At 39.8% G+C, this 20,122-nt stretch overlaps 1 protein-coding gene and 1 non-coding gene across 3 annotated transcripts in view; one reads left to right on the top strand and one right to left on the bottom strand.

Moving 5' to 3' along the window:
• TDP1 (tyrosyl-DNA phosphodiesterase 1) overlaps positions 1-20,122 on the bottom strand; it is a 59,042-nt gene that overhangs the window by 14,848 nt on the left and 24,072 nt on the right. For both annotated transcript variants that reach the window (XM_086748693.1, XM_086748694.1), the window contains 3 exons: positions 19,609-19,716; positions 18,002-18,104; positions 3,207-3,321 (listed from right to left, as the gene is read on the bottom strand). In XM_086748693.1, coding sequence (XP_086604819.1) covers positions 3,207-3,321; positions 18,002-18,104; positions 19,609-19,716 — 326 coding nt within the window. The remainder of the gene's footprint in view (positions 1-3,206; positions 3,322-18,001; positions 18,105-19,608; positions 19,717-20,122) is intronic.
• TRNAL-AAG (transfer RNA leucine (anticodon AAG)) lies at positions 8,774-8,855 on the top strand. Its single transcript has one exon. It is a non-coding gene; the product is annotated as a tRNA-Leu (tRNA).

The raw sequence follows: 20,122 nt of genomic DNA on the forward strand, positions 1-20,122 counted from the left end.
CTACAGGAAGCATAAATGCTTGCAGGCTCTGATCCTGCTCAGGGATTTCAGTCACCTTGAAATGATGCATCTTTACTTATATTTACTATATAAGACTCTGTAAGTCTATTTACTTTTTAGCTTATCTTAACTCCAGCAACTAAGTCAGCTTCATCGGGGGCCCAACTTAAATGCCTCCACGCAAACGCATGTAGCATGGGCAATAAACAAGAGCAGTTAGACATATGCGCACGGCGGCAGGGCTGTGATCGTACCGGCACCACGGAGATGTGGTGGGACAGCTCCTGTGCCTGGAGTGTTGGGATGGAAGGATACAGGCTCTTCACGAAGGACAGGCGGGGGAGACAAGGAGCAGGGGTTGCCCTCTATGTCAATGACCAGCTGGAGTGCATGGAGCTCCACCTGGGGATGGATAAGGACCCAACTGAGAGCTTATGGGTCAGGATTAAAGGGAGGGCAGAGACAGGCGACATTATATTGGGGATCTGCTACAGGACACCTGACCAGGAAGACCCAGTGGATGAGGCCCTCTGTAGACAGATAGAAGCAGCCTCACAGTCACAAGCCCTGGCCCTCATGGGGGACTTCAAGCACCCCGATATCTGTTGGAGGGACAACACAGCAGAGCATAAGCAATCCAGGAAGTTCCTGATACATGTTGATGATAACTTCCTTCTCCAAGTGATAGAGGAGCCAATGAGGAGAGGTGCTATGCTGGACCTTGTTCTCACTAACAAAGAGGGCCTGGTGGGGAACGTGGAACTCAAGTGCAGCCTTGGCTGCAGTGACCACAAAAAGGTGGAGTTCAAGATCTTTAGTGCAGTGAGAAGCACGCACAGCAAGCTTTCTATCCTGGAGTTCAGGACAGCAGTCTTTGGCCTCTTCAGGGATCTCCTTGGTAAAGTACCATGGGATGAGGCCCTGGGGAGGGAAGAGGGGCTCAAGAAAGCTGGTTAATGTTCAAGGATCGCTTCCTCCAAGCGCAGGAGCAATGTATCCCAACAAAGAGGAAGTCAGGCAAAAATGCCACGAGGCCTGTATGGATGAACAAGGAGCTCCTGGACAAACTCAAACACAAAAAAGGAAGCCTACAGAGGGTCGAAGCAAGGATAGGTAGCCTGGGAGGAATAGAGAGGGATTGTCTGAGCAGCCAGGGATCAGGTAAGGAAAGCTAAAGCCCTGACAGAATTAAATCTAGCCAGGGACGTAAAGGGCAACAAGAAAAGCTTCTACAGGTACGTTGGGGATAAAAGGAATATAAAGGAAAATGTGGGCCCTCTTTGGAAGGAGAGGGGAGACCTCGTTGCCCAGGATATGGAGAAGACTCAGGTACTCAACGACTTTTTTGCCTCAGCCTTCACCAGCAAGGGCTCTAGTTGTCAACACGCTGGAGGGAAGGGATGCCATCCAGAGGGACCTTGACAGGCTGGAGAGGTGGGCCCATGCAAACCTCATGAAGTTCAACCAGGCCAAGTGCAAGGTCCTGCACATGGGTTGGTGCAATCCCAGTCACAAATACAGGCTGGGCAGAGAATGGATGGAGAGCAACCTTAAGGAGAAGGGTTTGGGAGTGCTGGTGGATGAGAAGCTCAACATGAGCCAGCAATGTGCGCTTGCAGCACAGAAAGCCAACCACATCCTGGGCTGCATCCAAAGCAGCATGGCCAGCAGGCCTAGTGATGTGATTCTGCTCCTCTACTCCGCTCCTGTGAGACTCCACCTGGAGTACTGTGTCCAGCTCTGGAGCCCCCAGTGGAGCCCCCAACATAAGGACACAGACCTGTCGGAGCAAGTCCAGAGGAGGGCCACAAAGATGATCAGACGGTGGAGCACCTCTCCTATGAGGACAGGCTGAGAGAGTTGGGGTTGTCCAGCTTGGAGAAGAGAAGGCTCTGGGGACTCCTTATAGCAGTCTTCCAGTACCTCAAGGGGGCCTACAGGAAAGCTGGAGAGGGACATTTGACAAGGGCATATAGTGACAGGACAAGAGCTAACGATTTTAAACTGGAAGAGGGCAGATATAGATTAGATATAAAGAAGAAATTCTTTACTGTGAGGGTGGTGAGGCACTGGAACAGGTGGCCCAGAGAACCTGTGGATGCCCCATTCCTGGAAGTGTTCAAGGCTGAATGGGGCTTTGAGCAACCTGGTCTAGTGGAAGGTGTTCCTGCCCATGGCAGGGTAGTTGGAACTAGATGATCTTTAAGGTTCCTTCATACCCAAACCATTTTATGATCTTACGATTTTAAACATTCTTTCTCCCTGCATCATTTGTTAGTTCAAAAATCTACAGAAAAGATTTTAATTGCTATAAGGAGTATCTTTCCTGAACTCTTTGTTACTCTTTATCATTTCAAGCTCTGCTGTACATGATGTCTTTTTTAGATCATGGCTTCTCAAAAAAAAGAAGTTAGTTACAATCTCTTTGCATTAGTTTTAAGAACAAAACTATAAAAAATTACTCTTCCCAAATAATGCAGGTTGCGCGTCAACATCATTATCCTCAATGTATTTTTGGGTTTTTGAGCCATCATCACCTCATAGCAGCACACACTTATCACTTTCTTGATTTGCATGTTCCAGAGAGTCTCGGAAGCTGAGATGGTTGAGATTTTGTATATCTCTTTGAATGTTATGAAAAACATCCCCTCTGCCCCTCTCCAAGGAGGATTCCAACACAGATCTTCAAGAAAATGAAGTATGAAACTATGAAATACAGAATGGACCAAAAGCAACTCTTATTTCTTCCAATTTGCAGCGATTCTTTCACATTTACTCTATGGTATTTCTTTCACACCTCACTTCCAGAAGATTGTTTTTTTCCTTACACCTGTCTCTTCCAAACATTCCTCTTTCAACACCCGTTCCTCCATGAGTTCTGCAGATAAACATTTTGATTCCATAAAGAAGATCTACTTTCCCAACGCACAGAAGAATCTCAGAAGAGGAACGAAAACATAATATTTAGGTTGTTGATCCACAACTTAAACGATAATAAAGAAAAAATTAGAACCAAAATACTCTATAGTTGCTTTCTTTAAAGTCTCAAGCAGAATATGGGACTCATATAATCTCAAATGCAGTCATATCACAAAAATTTTAAAATAAAGCTTTGGAACATAGCAGTGTTCAAATGTCTCAGAGTTACTAAAATTAGTTTGCTCCATATATAATACATCTACTTTTCTTCTGAAGTCACACCTTACCTTTGCTTCCATACTGTTCTGGTGGCAGGTCATAAGGTACAGGAAAGTATGTTGCTGAATCATTACTTTCTGAAAGCATTTTCCCTCTCACATGAAAGTAACCTTTGTCCAATCCCTGTGAGGGAAGGAAAACATACAGAAGAAAGACTTATTAGTTTCAAGGGAAAAAGAAAAACCTAATCAACAACAGATTTTTTTCTCAGTAAGAGTGATTTTAATAAACAAAATGTTTTACCTCCATTAGTGAGACTAGATACTTCTTAAATCATCTTCCTGTCTTAAGAACTCAGCTTCTCTTATTACTACTATTTCAGGCTCTTCTCTTTATTCTACAGTTACTGGCTTGGCCCCACAGACAGGTCCAGACTGGATATACTCTATCGTCTCAGTCCCTTATGCATATACCAATCTATTTCTATGTTGACTAGGTAAACACGCTTGTGGCCTTGCTTCTGTGAGCTATTCTGTCCAAATTGCCTACGGTCTTTGCTAGAACCATATGGGCAGCACAGCTCAATACAACAAGCTGTTGATTCTTTCGAATAAAAGCTTATGGACATTGGAATAAAATTTTAGTTATTAAACAAAATATTAACACCTTTGGTATTTAATATCTGATTAAAGGAAAAATATTTTAAAACTTTCTCTTTACTGTTTAGTTTCTTCCTGACCATATTAGTTAGATGTCCAGTGTGTTTAATGAATTAAATAAAAATTCAACTTGTGATACAGAAACAAGTCTTCAAATCTATGCTTTTCAGGTATCTTGGGTAACACCATCTATGTATGCTGAAAAACTTTAATGACGATTTGAAAATACTTCTGTAAAAGTTTCAAAGACTATACTCAGAATTACAGTGTATTTCAAACAAGGGCTGCAAAACAAACAAACAAAAAGCTAAAATGCAATACAACACAAGGGCAGATAGATTTAAAGCAATTCAAATAACTGGGAGATGATACTGATCAGGCACTCCTCCAAAGAAATTGGATCCCATTCATCAACTGTAATGAGTTATACAAAAGCAAATCTCTAATACTGAGATTTCCAATACCTATTGTCAATCGAGTACAATCAGATTAGAATAGACTATAAGTTTAAAGGCTATTAAGCTTTTATTTATTATTTTATTATTTATTTCTAAGACATAACTGAACAACTGTATTTTTCTTTCTAAAATCATAGAATGGTTTGGGTTGGAAGGGACTTTTAAAGGTCATCTAGTCCAACCCCCCTGCAAGGAGCAGGGAAAGCTTCAACCAGATCAGCTGCTCAGAGCCTCGTTCAACCTGACCTTGAACACTTCCAGGGATGAGACATCCACAGCTTCTCTGAGCAGTCTGTTCCAGTGCCTCACCACCCTCACAGTAAAGAATTTCTTCTTTATGTCTCATTTAAATCTAATCTAAAGATAGTACAAAAAAAAATGTTCTCGTTGTCTTTCTAGGTACTTTAGATACTAGAGGTATTAGTATCTCTAGATACGCCAGGGATAGGGCACCTACCACGTCTCTGGGCAACCTGTTCCAGTGTTCCACCACCCTCATTGTAAAAAATTTGTTCCCAATATCTAGTCTGAATCTATCCTCTTTTAGTTTAAAACCATTACTCCTCCTTCTTGTTGCAACAGGCCCTGCTAAAAGGTCTGTCCCCATTTTTCTTTTAAGTCCCCTTTGAGTACTGAAAGGCTGCTATCAGGTCTCCCCAGAGCCTTCTCTTCTCCAGGCAGAACAGCCCCAACTCTCTCAACCTGTCCTCACAGGAGAGGTGCTCCAGCCCCCTGAGTACACATTGCTGGCTTTTGTCTGAATATTAATTTATACTCTGTCCAAGCTATAGGATCCATCAGTCCCAGTTGTACAGAATTACTGTTTTGTGACAGTACAAGCAAGCTTCTGAATTACCACTAGATAATCCCATTTTATTCCAACACACATCCTGGCTGAATTGATAATCCCATCTATATACAGTACTTTTACAATACTGTAAGTTCTTCTTTACTAAGTTTTACTTCATCAAATGTTAGCATTGTAAGTTGGAGGAAGCAACACTCATACACAAAGCACGGGATACAGGGCAGCCTTACACCTTTTTCTTTGATATTCAAGAAGCATAGTAACAGAGAAAAGGGAGAGCTGCCAAAGACAATGTCCAGCTGTATTACAGCAATTCTAGCAAGTCAGTTCAAGAAACTCTTTTAGCATATAGATGCTTCTTTTGTCTCGTGAGCCGGAGTAACAGGAAACTACTAGTTATGATATAAGAAACACTGTATATTATTTCAAGGACTAAGTAAAAGCCACTGCCTTTTAAAGGAAAGAATATGGGAAACAAAGAAAGAAGGTCCATGCTAAAGGACAGTGTGAATGAAAATCCATTTTAAACTTCCCCTTCTTATACCATTCAGGTTAGTGGAATTTTAAGAATACTTCATTAAGCTGGACTACAGGCTTTTGTAGAGCTTAGTCTTTAGGTAACAAGCAGCATGTTAGAAACAAACCAATGCAAAAATATATTATTTTTTAAAGCTCATAAATATCTAAGGGTTTGAAAATGACTGAACAGAAAAATATAAAATTCAGAATTACTTAAAAAAAATGCAACAATCAAATTGTACAGCTTTTCTTCCAATAAACTTGAATCACTCAGGAACTGATAGAAATTTCATATAAAAATGCAAATAACCATACTTATGTCTATAGCGGGAAGAACATGAAATATGCCAGGGATGCTACAGCTCACAAAGAACAGGAACTGTGTAAGCGGTGCTAAGAACCTTTTTCACAATCACAGTAGCAAGGTTTCAGTTGCTGGAGTGTCTGGGTGGTGTGCTGTCCTAGGTATTACTCATAAGGTGACATTTTAATTGCAAACTAAAATGGCTTGTACAAGGTTTAATTGCACCGAGTGCCTGTGAGCCCTTCTCTTGTTTTCTACATGCAGCTATAAGAGAAATGTGGATGGTAGAGAAGGCTTCTCTGCTGTATTGTGAGTTGGTTCTTATTGTATAATGAACTTCACATGCACGCAAGATCAAGAGCACCACAGTTACACAGCTGTTGCCATGCACCATCTGAGTCTGACAGTATAACCATTGCTACCAGAGCACATAGCTTAGAACAATACCTGCTCAGACCTCTACTATACATACAGAGCAATCTCAGTTTAATTCAAACTATGCCACATATATTCCACTCTGAAGTTCATAGCAGCGGGTGCTTTTCACACAACATGAAAGAAAAAAGCACCACTTCTAGGACATTTTAAAACTCATTTTCTTTCCTGTTGCCTACATTTTTTTCAACCCAGTAATGTTTTTGTTTCTGCTTAATTGCTTCTACTCTCTGTGCTCTGTTATTACTTTAGTTTGTTTCTTCTCAGGCATTTTGCTTCTCTTGTTCTACACCTTCGCTTTCCTCTTCCTTGTTGTTCCTCAGTGGTCATCAGCTATATTTTCCTCTCCTCTGAGAATGTTATTTTTTTTTTCTGATGCTGTCCTCCAACCCTGCTGGACTCCATCAGCTGATCCCAAAATTGTTTTACTTGTCTGTCAGAATTTAACTTGTAGAGATCTTCCATTCAGGAAATGCTAATATAGGAAAAGACATTTAATTTTCCTCAAAACATCCTGTAGTAAGGCTCTAGGTTATGGAACACACTCTTTTAACACGGCTCTCTAAGGAGATTCACGTGCTTTTAGAAATAACTCTCATGTGTCTGTCTTCACTCAGAAACTGAAATAAGTCACATTTCGCCTGTTTCAAGCATTTCCTGGATGCTAACAGTTCTCACTGCTGTTTCCAAAAAAAAAGAAAAAAAAAAACCAACAACCGACCACCAGGATTTTGCCTCAAAACTCTGCCTGCCTTGTAAATTTTCTTCAGCCATGTTCCATTCTTTCAGAATCTTTCCCTCTGCAGCTATATTTTGTTCTCTGACTGCTGCTTACAGCAATACATTCTGAAACGTGAATAGATACATTTCTCAGTTGGGAAAGCTTTTTTTTTTTGTACTTTTTAAACTTTAGATGCTGTTATGGGTTCCATTAGTGCCTTAGCATCATACATTGTAAAAGTAGGCACTGATAGGAATAAAGGGAAAAGGAAGTAGAACAGCGCTTTTTTTTTTTTTTTTTTTTTTTTTTTTGGGAAGAAGCCCACAGGGACAAAACCCCTAAGTTCCTTGGCTTGGAAAATGTGTTCCTGGGTGTCCTTAACACTGGAGTTTGAAAACCTTTTAGCACTTCTGTGGACACTAAAAGCAAGGTTTAACATCCTAAAGTCCACACATAAAATCTTGATTTACGTACATTGCATTTATTTCCCTACCCCTACTCTATTTTATATAGGAGAGAAGACTTCATCTGAAAGTAGAGACATCAAACAAATGGTATTACATTACTTTAGAAGTTAACATCACAGTCAAAGAGCTTAACCTACTTTATTTTGGTTCCAGTCTAAGTTCAGCTATGACTGAAGGCACTTGGTCCAGTTGTTTGAACTTAGCCAAAATTTAAGCAGTTCAGTTCTGATGATTACACACACCCACACACATTAGAGAGCTGGGTGCTCCCTAATTCAGATTCAGCTCATACACCCATCCCCACAGACAACTATAAAAGTGTATTTTAGTCATTACCAGTGAGTATTCACCATCAAATACAGCATTTCAGAATCTGAAATACCATCATTAGTTGTCTGTGACTGATTATCTAGATATTATTGTAGCATCTGATAACACTAGCCAGGCAATCATGGGTAAGCACTCAGTTTAACAGCAACTACTATATTTCTCTGAGTTTATGTTTCCAAAAGCCGACTGGCTAGTATCATATTCTTTAATAGATCTTTTAGAATATTTAAGTATTCCACAAACTTTTATACCATTTCATAGGTCAAGCTCAGTTTATCTTACAATCTTATCTGACACAGAAGCTGTGAGGAGGAACTATTTATTTAAAAAGCTTTCCATTAGACACTTCAAGGATTTTTCAAACAAAATAATTACTGCAACGTGCTTCTCAGAACTCCATACTGTTAGGTAATGGGGTTCTCTCAACATGTTTACATGTTAAAGATGTAATTTATTTCAGCCTCTGGAAAGGAATCCTCAGCAGCTGAAAGAGCAAGCTGAACAAGAGTGAAGATGTAGGAGGTGAGAAATAAAAATGGAGACAGAAAGGGAAATGCAGTTCAAACACAGGACACGATCTTTTTTTACAAACATTATTTTTTAATCAAGAGAAGTTTGTGATCTAATGTCAGCATCAGCTGATTTTTCTCTAAACACTAAAACAGTAAATGATGACAGATGCTGCTATGTTGAGAACAACCATTCAACATATTTCCGAGAGTCTGCATTACCACAGCAGGCCAGGACTCAACCTCAAAGCATAAGTGCTGGAAGCATTTTAAAGACCAGACAAAAACTGGCAGTCAACAGATGGCAAGTGAGAAGCGGTCCACTTCCAAATTTGTGTTCAGCAGAAAACAGAAGGCACAAACCACAGAGCTAGTGCAGTTTTTAAGATTAGGAATGTGAAGTGTGCACTACCCAGCACCACCAGGGTAGCGTGGCCGAGCGGTCTAAGGCGCTGGATTAAGGCTCCAGTCTCTTCGGGGGCGTGGGTTCGAATCCCACCGCTGCCAAGAATATTTTAATGGTTGGACTTTACAATCTTAAAGGTCTTTTCCAATCTAAACGAATCTATGATTCTAAGTCTTAACTTCTACTAGAATAAGCATCATTAACTTTGAAATCAAAGTGCATGAAACAATCTGAAGAAACAGAACTATCAGGAACTGGCAGTACTAAGCAGGCATCCAGCAGCTAGAGCATACAGAGTCTCCTGAGGCCTAGCAATCCTCAGTTATGTTTCAAAGCACTTAATCTAGTTTGTATTCTGTATGTTTTTAATTTCAAACAAACTTTTAAAAATTCAGTTTCTAAAAGTGTTAGTCTATTCCTAGCTCTCCATTACCTTCATTTAAGACTACTCTGCCACATAGTATGTTAAAATCACACTGAACTAACAAAAGACTCAACAACCAGACTAAGTTATCAAAGAAGCACTTTTTACGCAGAGTTACTTGCAGGGCATATACATAAGAAATTCACAAGCTGAGCACTGCAACTTGAATATCAGATGACTGCATATGCATAATTTTAAAAAAGAGGGAGGTAGGTTCAGACCGGACATAAGGAAAAATTTTTTACAATGAGGGTGGTGGAGCACTGGAACAGGTTGCCCAGGGAGGTGGTGGATGCCCCATCCCTGGAAACATTCAAGGCCAGGTTGGACAGGGCTCTGAGCAACCTGATCTAGCTGGAGATGTCCCTGGTCCTTGCAGGGGGGTTGGACTAGATGACCTTTAAAAGTCACTTCCAACCCAAACTATTCTATGATTCTGTAATGCAAGTACTAATATTTGAGTTTCTGACTACCTCCTTGTTATGAGGTGTCACTGCAGGGACTTCCTAGTGAAGAAAGGAAAAACATCTGCAGTCCCTCTCCTCACTTCGGTCCCATACACAGCGTATCACATGACTACTGACAGGTGACTTGTTTTCAATATATTTTTCAATATTTAAGAAACCAGGAGGAAAAGAACTAAGTATTCTCTTCCAAAATATTTACTAAATGTCACTTATTCTTACAAGTTTTAGATGAGCTTCAATTGTGTTCTGAGAGGTCTGAAACTCAAAACGTAAGACTGTCTCACACACACTGGTAGATTTTTAGCCACCTGTAACAGGAACACATATTGTCATCCTGTCTGTAATTTATGTAAGACAAATAAGAGTTGTGAGGGCTGTAGGGAAAAGCATGGTACTTACTCAAAGCATCTTTATATTGCATACATTTTAATTATGCTATCTGACAAATTCAAACTAAACTTTATAATGAAGTGTGATATTAGAATTATGTTTCTCATGTGTACACATTTCTGTCAATTCTGGATGAACAACTTTCTCATTCACTTGTTGAAAAATAATCAGACACTAATCTATTACATATCACTTCACAAAGAATACAGCAGGCCAAACAGATCCAGTGAGCAAGGAGAACCTTGAAAACACCTTTGTGTCACAGATTTGTAACTAGACCTGTTTCCCCAGATTTATACCTGCATCTTACATACACCTTTATCCCTCTGCTCACTACCCTCCTAACCCAAGTGATACAGAAGAAAAAAAAAAAAAAATAGGAAAAGCAGTTAATGATCAAACAATCTCCACCCTAGGAGCAGGCGAAGGACTCCTCAGCCTAGAAACAGATAAATCTATAGAAAGAGTGTTATGAAAAAGGTGATTAGGGATCACATGGTTATTAAGTCTTTCAGTGCAAGAAGGGAAAACCATCAAACAAAACTAATTTTCAGAACACTGTGCTTCATGTGACATTGTTAAGTTGTGGAACTCAGCCAGAGCAGGTTATGAATGCTAGAAGCTTACAGACATTGAAAAGAAGACAAGAGATGCTGACAGAAGAGGCTACAGCCTCTAAGTAAAGAAATCTTCAGGGATAAACTACTACACACATGCCTGACCATTATACTTTTGTATAAGCATCTGCTTTTGGCCACTGAGAATTTTGAGAAGTTCCTTTGATATGACAAAGTAAAGCCTTCTAGTCTCCCTCAACAGTGGGTACTCTAAAATAACCAGTGTGATGAAAAGGGAAAGATCTGGGGGCTTGGCTCTACCATATGTAGAGCACAAAACGTTTTCCTCAGCCAGGTCCAAGCCATTTACACCTATTTTCATCCAAAACTTCACTGATCAGCCTTCTCCACAGGCTCTGGTTCGCCCTGGTTCCAAAACCAAGCCAGAATCACACTGAGATAACCTCCTTCTACACTCACTTCCCTGCTCTGTCCCCTTGAAATTGTCCTTCCTACTTCTTCCTTACGTTAGCACTCATCTGATCATGTTGAGCTGGTTCACGTAATAAACTTCGAAAACTTGTGCAATTTGTTTTTGGTCAGTCTGGGTTGGTTTAAAGCACAAGGAATCCACTGAGAACTAGTGCCAGTACAAATAAGGGAGTGAAGACAGCCATGGACAGACTACTACAGCAGTAGGGTCAACTGATGATGTAGTTCCACATGTTAAGCTAATCTATTGCTTTGACATGTTTGAGATAAGCCTGTCTACCTTATCAGGTCGTTAATTCTCCAATAGATTGATCTGTCAAGTCAGACAGATACAGCAACCTACTTGGCACGAGAACATAATCCTGAGTTACAGGAAAGCTTCACTATGTATTACTCTTCCTAGACTGAGCTGCAGCTGTAGTAAGTTTAAGGAAGAGAGGCCTTGAACAGACAAAAATGACTGCCACAATCCCAAGACTGTCAGCATGCTTTCTGCAAATCTGAACTCACCCTACAACTACTCAGTAAGATCAAGATCTTGGCCAGGTCTGTATCAGTAACTTTGTTTTGATCTGCTGTATATATAGAAATTGGATAAATTTAACTACTTCAATTCCTGTTGAAGGCTCCTTTTTTACTGAATATAGTTACAAAATTTCCATAGACTGACAACAAAGGATGGCCCAATAGACAAAAATTATAATCTCTAAAGGTTAATGACACCTTTGAAATTAATTATTTTTGACAGACTGAGATTGCAAGGGTCAGATCCTAGCACTACAAAACCTACTGCAGAGTATCATTGGACTGAAACATAGCCTTAGAGCAAGTTATCTCAAATTACAGACGCTAAAACTCATTTAAGATATTTTCAACAATATTCTTGAAATGCTGACTCCTAAAGCTGCATAAAGGAAAAACTTTGCCAAAAGCACTGCTGCCTACTAAAGCATTATGAATATATTTAATGAATGAAAGGCATGTCACTAATGCCAGCAGCTTGTACAGATTTGCTGTAGAAGCCTTAAACTAATGTGGACACTGCTAGCACAGGAATCACAACATGATACTTACCACGGCTCTGTATTAGCTCCAGTTCTTGGACAGTTTTGCCCATTTGTAATGAACTCTACTGCTATAACCATCAACTGGCAATTCTCAAGAAACATCTTGTGTGCATTAAGCTATTTTTGGTTTTCAGATGTAAGATTGTTATGCATGCATTATAAGGATAAATCTATGCTGCAATAAAAAACATCAGCCATTCAAATCCTTGATGCCTACATTAAATTTGTTTTCAGCAGTACTTATTCACTTGTTGGTAGCGACTCATCTTCCCAATACATCTGTTTCCGCATTCTCTGAAAAGCTATTGGGTTCCCAAACAACCCCATTCTTCCCACCTCCCCCGGGCCAAAGCAGCTTGCTTACACTTCTATAAACACGTTAGGTGTACAAGCAAAAGTTCAGTTTTGAAAATAGTGGCCCCTAGCTTTTGCATTTGACACTGACTATAGTAAACACAAGTTGTGTTTACTTTCAACTTTAAAAAGCAGCACAGAAACAGTACTTTTCATTATCATTTTTTCTTATTAAGAGAGAAGGTGGATACTCCCAAGATGAAAACTAGAGCTTCACTATTGCTGTAAGGTTGACAGTTACACAGGTGTTAGATAAGACAGCACAACAACCTTATTACAGTCTTAAAGCCCGAAATCTTTTTCTAGGAGACAGTCACAACAATCAGCTAGGAGGGAGCAGTGAAGTAGATTGGCAGTGGACAAATCCTACTTCTCTAATTAAACTGATATTACCTTGCAGGCATGCTATACGAGATAACAGTTCCTGCTCTCAGTGTACGAAATTTATTAATTCTCCGTCCTTTTTGCCATTACAAACATTAGAAACACAACAAACACCTTTTATCGCCTTACTTAATGGCCAAATTTTCAGCAATGACTCTTCTGCACTGCAGGAAGTTTTCACGCTGCTTGCTGCTTCAACTAACGTCAAGATAACAGAGCTACATAGCAGTAGGTGAATTTGATCTTTTCCTGAACATAGTGGGGATTGGAACAGGAACACCCTGACCACCTTTTCCAAAAGGCTAATCAAAAGTTAAAAATAGAATGCTAGAAGTCAAAGACACTTACACATTTAAAAACCAAGTGTTCTCTGGGATTCATTTCATAAACAAATTTAGAGTGTGCATATGAATGTTGAATACAGCAAAAATTGCTGAGAAGCCTTTAGGATTCATAGCAACGCAGCCCCCCTCTGACATCAAGCAGAACTATCTCCAGTCCCTAAACAGAGGTTTTGCAAGAAAAGAGAGGCCAAGTATTTGCAGTGTTTTAGTGAAACCTTTCCTCTCAGGAGATCAGACCCAATTGGTATCTTTTTTGCCTTTCATCCTGATGATCACAAGGCTTGAGCTTCTTTAGGAACTGTTTACCTACAAGTATTTACCAACACCGTTCTTTACAGTTGGCATTACCCGCAGAGTCCTCATATTGGATTTATGGTGGAATCTCTCTAAATTTTCTCGTGTAAACAGGCCTGCAGGATTCTCCTAAAGGCTGGAACAGATGCTTAATAAGTATCCAATTGTTCTTAATCATAGTAAACCTAGCTTAGACACTGCATTTAAATTCTGGTTATTTAGATGCAGCACAAATAAAAATAAACTTCCATTTTAAATAATTTTCACTCTCTTAAGTGGCTAAGTGGCTTTTACTGGAACTGCCAAGACTGGACTGCAAGCAGAAACAAAAATGTTGATAATTTGGGTCTAAATAAACACACAGAATGATGAAGTCATTAACAGCAGAAAGGTCTAACAAGTTTGCAAAGAAGGTGAAATTTTTAACTTCAGATTGCTGAAATTTTCTAAGGTTTGAATGTTTCAGAATCTTTTCAATTTCTGATAAATTACATGCTCCCGAACAAGTAATTCTGTTCGTTTAAACGAAGTGTCATTTTAGAATGAACTGAGTTATAGAAAAACTCACAAGAATAAGATCAAAGGCATTAAGACATACAGTTTTATGTGTGAGGATGAAAATTCAAGATCTTTTTACATAAGTTTTGGCCCTCTAAACCAATGTTCTGGTGATGATCCCCCTCTCCCCTGCTCCAGGTGCAAGAAATTCTGCTTAGAATGTAAGATTCAGGATGGAATGCAAGCCAAACGCTCTCACGGGGGGTTTTTGTGCGTGTGGTTTGTTGTTTTGGTTGCTGTGGGGTTTTTTTGTGGTGGGTTTTTTTTTTGTGGTTTGTTTTTTTGTTTTGTTTTAAAGTGAAAATTTTACAGATTGCTCAGATCTTAAACAGGTATGGTCACTCTTGGCAAAAAGACTAACTCAATTATTCCTGATTTTCTACCCATTTGAAGTATGTTTTCTAAAACTAGCAATGCGTGGAAAAGAGAATCAGAATAGGAATATTCAAATTATGCAAAATGACTGCACAGTCTGGTGATCAGTTATGTTAATACAAAAAACTTCATCCACTATGTACAGTCATACCAGTACCATATATAAGTTCTTTGCTTGACAGCATCTGGAGGTAACAGTAGGTTAAGAGTGTGCATATGAACGTAGAATGCAGCAAAAAATTGCTGAAAAGCCTTTAGGATTCAAAGCAACACAGCCTCTCTCACAGGTCAAGCAGAATGGTAACTTAGAACATTATTTTCTCTCTTGAGGCCAGTTGCTGTTGAAAGTCAAGTCTTTTTGCTGAAAGCTTCATTATCCTGTTATTAACAGTTGTGTATGCAACTGATGTTTGGGGTTGTTTTGTGAGGTTTTTTGGGTTTGTTTTTTTTTTTTTGAGTGCAACGATATCAAAACCAATGCTTCCTACAACAGGAAGTCGTAGGATTTTTCTTCTTTTAGTCTCTGATCGATGCATCTTCTCTAGTTTTCTTCCACATAAAATATACTGGAGAATGATGTCTGAGATTGTCTCTCAGGTTCACAATATCAGAGATCACACTACATAAACTCCTTAATAAATATCAAGAGTGAGATACAGGAGTTCTTTAGCTACTACAGCCAGAAACCATCAGTCTTAATATTGTGACCTTAGAAGACCATAATTACAGTTACTGTAGGTAAGCAATTTTATGATGTCAAAATATTAATAAATATTCATTTAGGACTACATTACTAATCAACAGAAATGATGAAACATTATGCTAACATCTGTGAACAGTACCTAGGAAAGAAGTATTCCTCATTAGGAAAATATTTCTAAGAACTTATTAGAAAGTCCTTAGAAATAATAAGTCCTTCTACTAAAGACTTATTAGAAAGTTTATACGCAAAATACAAATGCTTTTTCAGAGAAACTTGGAATTTCTTCTCTGGAAAAGAATAAACTTCACACAGGAAGGAGTCTGAATGGTTTCTGATTATAGACTAACTGCTGTTGATAACATTTTGGTACTAACAAGTTCACCAGAGAGAAGGAGGAATCAACAATTTCCCATTTTTAAAAAGGGGAACAAGGAAGACCCGGGCAACTACAGGCCGGTCAGCCTCACCTCCGTGCCTGGCAAGGTCATGGAGCAGATTCTCCTGGAAACCATGCTAAGGCACATGGTGAGCAAGGAGGTGGTTGGTGACAGCCAACATGGCTTCACCAAGGGCAGATCGTGCCTGACCAATTTGGTGGCCTTTTATGACGGGGTAACAGCATCGGTGGACAAGGGACGGGCAACTGACATCATCTACCTGGACTTGTGCAAAGCTTTTGACACTGTCCCGCACGACATCCTTCTCTCTAAACTAGAGAGGCATGGGTTTGATGGATGGACCACTCAGTGGATAAGGAGTTGGCTGGATGGCCGCACTCAGAGAGTGGTGGTCAACGGCTCAATGTCCAAGTGGAGACCGGTCACCAGTGGCGTTCCTCAGGGGTCTGTGTTGGGCCCAGCCCTGTTCAACATCTTTGTCAGCGACATGGACAGTGGGATAGAGTGCACCCTCAGCAAGTTCGCCGATGACACCAAGCTGTGTGGTGCCGTCGACTCGCTGGAAGGGAGGGATGCCATCCAGAGGGACCTTGACAGGCTGGAGAGGTGGGCCTGTGCCAACCTCATGAAGTTCAACCAGGCCAAGTGCAAGGTCCTGCATCTGGGTCGTGGCAATCCCAAGCACAAATACAGGCTGGGCGGGGATTGGATCAAGAGCAGCCCTGAGGAGAAAGACCTGGGAGTGTTGGTAGACGAGAGGTTCAACATGAGTGGGCAATGCGCCCTTGCGGCCCAGAAGGCCAACCGCATCCTGGGCTGCATCAAGAGGAGCGTGGCCAGCAGGTCGAGGGAGGTGATTTTCCCCCTCTACTCTGCCCTGGTGAGACCCCACCTGGAGTACTGCGTCCAGTTCTGGAGTCCCCAACACAAGAAAGACATGGACCAGTTGGAAAGGGTCCAGAGGAGGGCCACAAAGATGATCAGAGGGCTGGAGCACCTCTCCTATGAGGACAGGCTGAGAGAGTTGGGGCTGTTCAGCCTGGAGAAGAGGAGGCTCCGGGGAGACCTGATAGCGGTCTTCCAATACCTCAAGGGGGCCTACAGGAAAGATGGGGAGAAGCTGTTCAGTAGGGCCTGTTGTGATAGAACAAGGGGTAATGGGTTTAAATTAGAAGGAGGTAGGTTTAGATTAGAAATTAGAAAAAAATTTTTTACAATGAGAGTTGTAGAGCACTGGCACAGGTTGCCCAGAGAGGTGGTGGATGCCCCATCCCTGGAATCGTTCAAGGCCAGGCTGGATGAGGCTCTGAGCAACCTGATCTAGTCAGGGATGTCCCTGCTTCTTGCAGGGGGGTTGGACTAGATGACCGTTGAAGGTCCCTTCCAACTCTAACTATTCTATGATTCTATGATTCTAACAACAGGAACAACTCACATCTTCCCACTATCAGGCAGTAGATCGAAATAAGAAAAAGATCAATCTAAGCAGAAAAGGGATGCTTTTTTCCCTTAAATGCAATACACAATTAAGTTACAGGACTCACTACCACAGGATTCTGTATGGGGCTAAAACACAGCAAGAGTAGGTCCATAAGGAACTTCATGTGTTCAGAGAACAAGCTGGGTTGCGGCTACTAACCATCATGGTCTGGATACAATTTTCATCCTGGAAATCCTTTAACATAAGTCATGGGGAACATATACTAATGTCGTCGACAACTAAAGAGTTATCACATACATACTGTTTATTGTGCATCCCCATGGCATCTACTACAACTGCCCAGGACTAGACTACAAGTTAGATGGACCTTAGTTACCACAAAAAACATTTCAAGTGTCCCAATCCTCTGCTCCATACACTAGGAATAACAGCTATTTTGGGTCAAACTTGTCTTCTACATACTGAGTCTGCTGTCACGTAAGTGTGGAAGATACAATTCTTCACCTTTTAAACAGCCTTTTATGAAGATGCTCTTAGATTGTGCTGGAGATTTTGGAAGATGCATTTGAGAATTTGCAGAAAGTTTGAGAACAGACAGTCACATGGCTTTGCAAATGCATTTCAAGGTAACAGCAAGAACTGCAATCACTGCAACATTAGGAACTGTTTTTCAAGTTACAACCTATATACAACACTTGAATGTGAATATGCACTCACAGACTAGTTCTAAGAAGCACAAAAGGAGATATTTGATCCTCCTTTCCAGCAACATTAGCATGTTACAATTTAAAAATATTATTGCCTTTCAGTAACACAACAAAGTGACAATGATACCAAATTCATACTTGCCCTGTAGCAAAAGACTGTTACCATTTTAAAGAATACTTTGTGTAAACTCCACTTGCTATCGGTTTTCTAACCTGGAAACACAGAACCTAGTAAGTAGATTATTCAGATTTTCATTATACCCCAGGATTTGTACTTGAACTATGAACTTACGTAAGCTGAAGGCAAGAAAAGGACTCCAAGTTCATAAGAACGGATCATCAGTTGGGTACCATTTTTCTCCAGAGCTCCCCAAGCTGCTTTAGATAGATTGGCACTGCAAAGAGAAACAAAGCATTTCAATAAGGCATAATCTTCACAGCAGAAAGTGCATGAGTACCAGAGCTGTAGCAAGGCACTTCTAGCAGGAGAACTTCAATCAGAACAGCGTTTTTATGAAGAGTGTTTTGGGTGTTATTCCTTATTGCTATTTTTACAGCACAGTGGGAGTAGCAGAGACAATATATAGAAGGGTATTCATACAACACATGCAGATAATTATACAAGTCTACTTGTGTCACACAGATCTACAAGACAAATCTAGCCTTTTGAATCTTTTGTGTGCATTTCAGAAAGGAACTTGGTATTGGTAAATAGCTTCAATTTGATGACTTAGGGAGATTAAAGGCTAGCTCAATTATGATTATTTACATTATAATGCATTTAGTACAGAGCATTTTTGCGAGTGTTAAACAGTATCTTTTGCTTCTTGCATTTTGTTCTTTGATATATTTATGAAAATATGTCTTTATTAAAGAGGCATTTTTGTTTTAATGTGCTGTTCAGCACCATGTTGTAGTTGATCCTTCATCAGTATCTGCTATAAAGGAGATCAAGTTGGGAGTCAACAAATAAATGCAATTCTGTTGTAAAAAACTGCTTCTACAGTAAAATACAAAGCTTAAACATTACATTTCAACTGACAGACATACTGGATGCTTTTTGATGGTAGCAAATGGTGGAATAGGAAAAACATGAGGATAAAAATAAAAGTAACCATGAATTTCTGTATTAGGTAGATTCAGCATCACATTTGAATGACTTAAATCCTTTGAAAAGCACCTTAATCACTACTACTATTGCAGACAACAGTATCAATGAATGATGAAATTTAAAGAACCAGAATATAAAGAGGAAAAAATATTAAAGTAACTGAGTATTTAAGACTAAGGATACAAAGATCATAATCTATAGCATAGAGGGTTGAACAAAAATCAGTTTTGTTAAAACTGAAACACACCTGTATTTTTCATTCACAAGACGACATCTCCCCTCACATTAAGAAATTTCTTACTCTCTCTTTTGGCTTCCTTAAAAACCAAACAACAGAAATACAAAGCTAGACCACTGCATAACTAAATACGACAAAAGGTCAGATTCCAAATATTAGGTATCTACATGCTTTGTAACAATAAGGCAGCGTAAGGATAAACTTAGGCTTAACTCCTACCTATTTTGTACAAACCAGTACGTTCACATACAGCGTGTGTTAAAGAAACTCAACTCAAAGTTTAAAAATACTTACCACTTCAGTCAATGCTGAACCCCAAAATTGGCAGTTATAACTCAGACAAGATTTTGGTGTGACTGCCAAGAGTTCCTGACAATCATCTCAATTTGCAGCCCCAAAATGGGCAATGCAATGAAGAAACATTAAATATGGACAAAAATGCATTTCATTACTTATAGTATTATAAGGATTATGGCAGTAACTCACCTGGGCCTGCAACTGACAGTAACTATATACTTTTTAAGTGAAAGGTGTATGGTTAGTTGTTTACCTTGTAACTAAGAACCATGCAATCTTCTTGAAGTCAGGAGAGGGTCTCATGTATGTCTTAATGTGAGGCATAGCATGACTTCGACCTGAGATTTCTGCTGACCATTTGCTGGAAAAAGAAAAGGAATACTTTTCATATACAGTTTTATCTTATGGTCTAAAAAATACTTATCATACTACAGTGACATGTTTTCAGTAATACTACCCTATACTTGCAACACCTAACACTTTTTTCCTCCCTTACAGAAAGGCTGAAAATACTTTAACTGTATTTTTAATCCTGAAATCCAATCTTACTAGAAGTCAGAAGGGCAGGATTTTTTTTTCTTTACAAACAAACCAGACAGGAGTGCCTGATACACTGAGAATATCTAAGAAGTTTTTCCATTCCTGCTCTCCAGCTAGCACTCAAAAAACTAAGTCCAAACTTCCAGACAATATTTCTTCTCTGAAGACTATCAGTGGTTATGCCTTTAAGCAAAGGAGCTTGGCGCCAAATTAAATCTCACAAAATT

Source organism: Chlamydotis macqueenii, chromosome 5, assembly GCF_036417535.1.
Source record: "Chlamydotis macqueenii isolate bChlMac1 chromosome 5, bChlMac1.mat, whole genome shotgun sequence".
Taxonomy (NCBI): Eukaryota; Metazoa; Chordata; class Aves; order Otidiformes; family Otididae; genus Chlamydotis; species Chlamydotis macqueenii.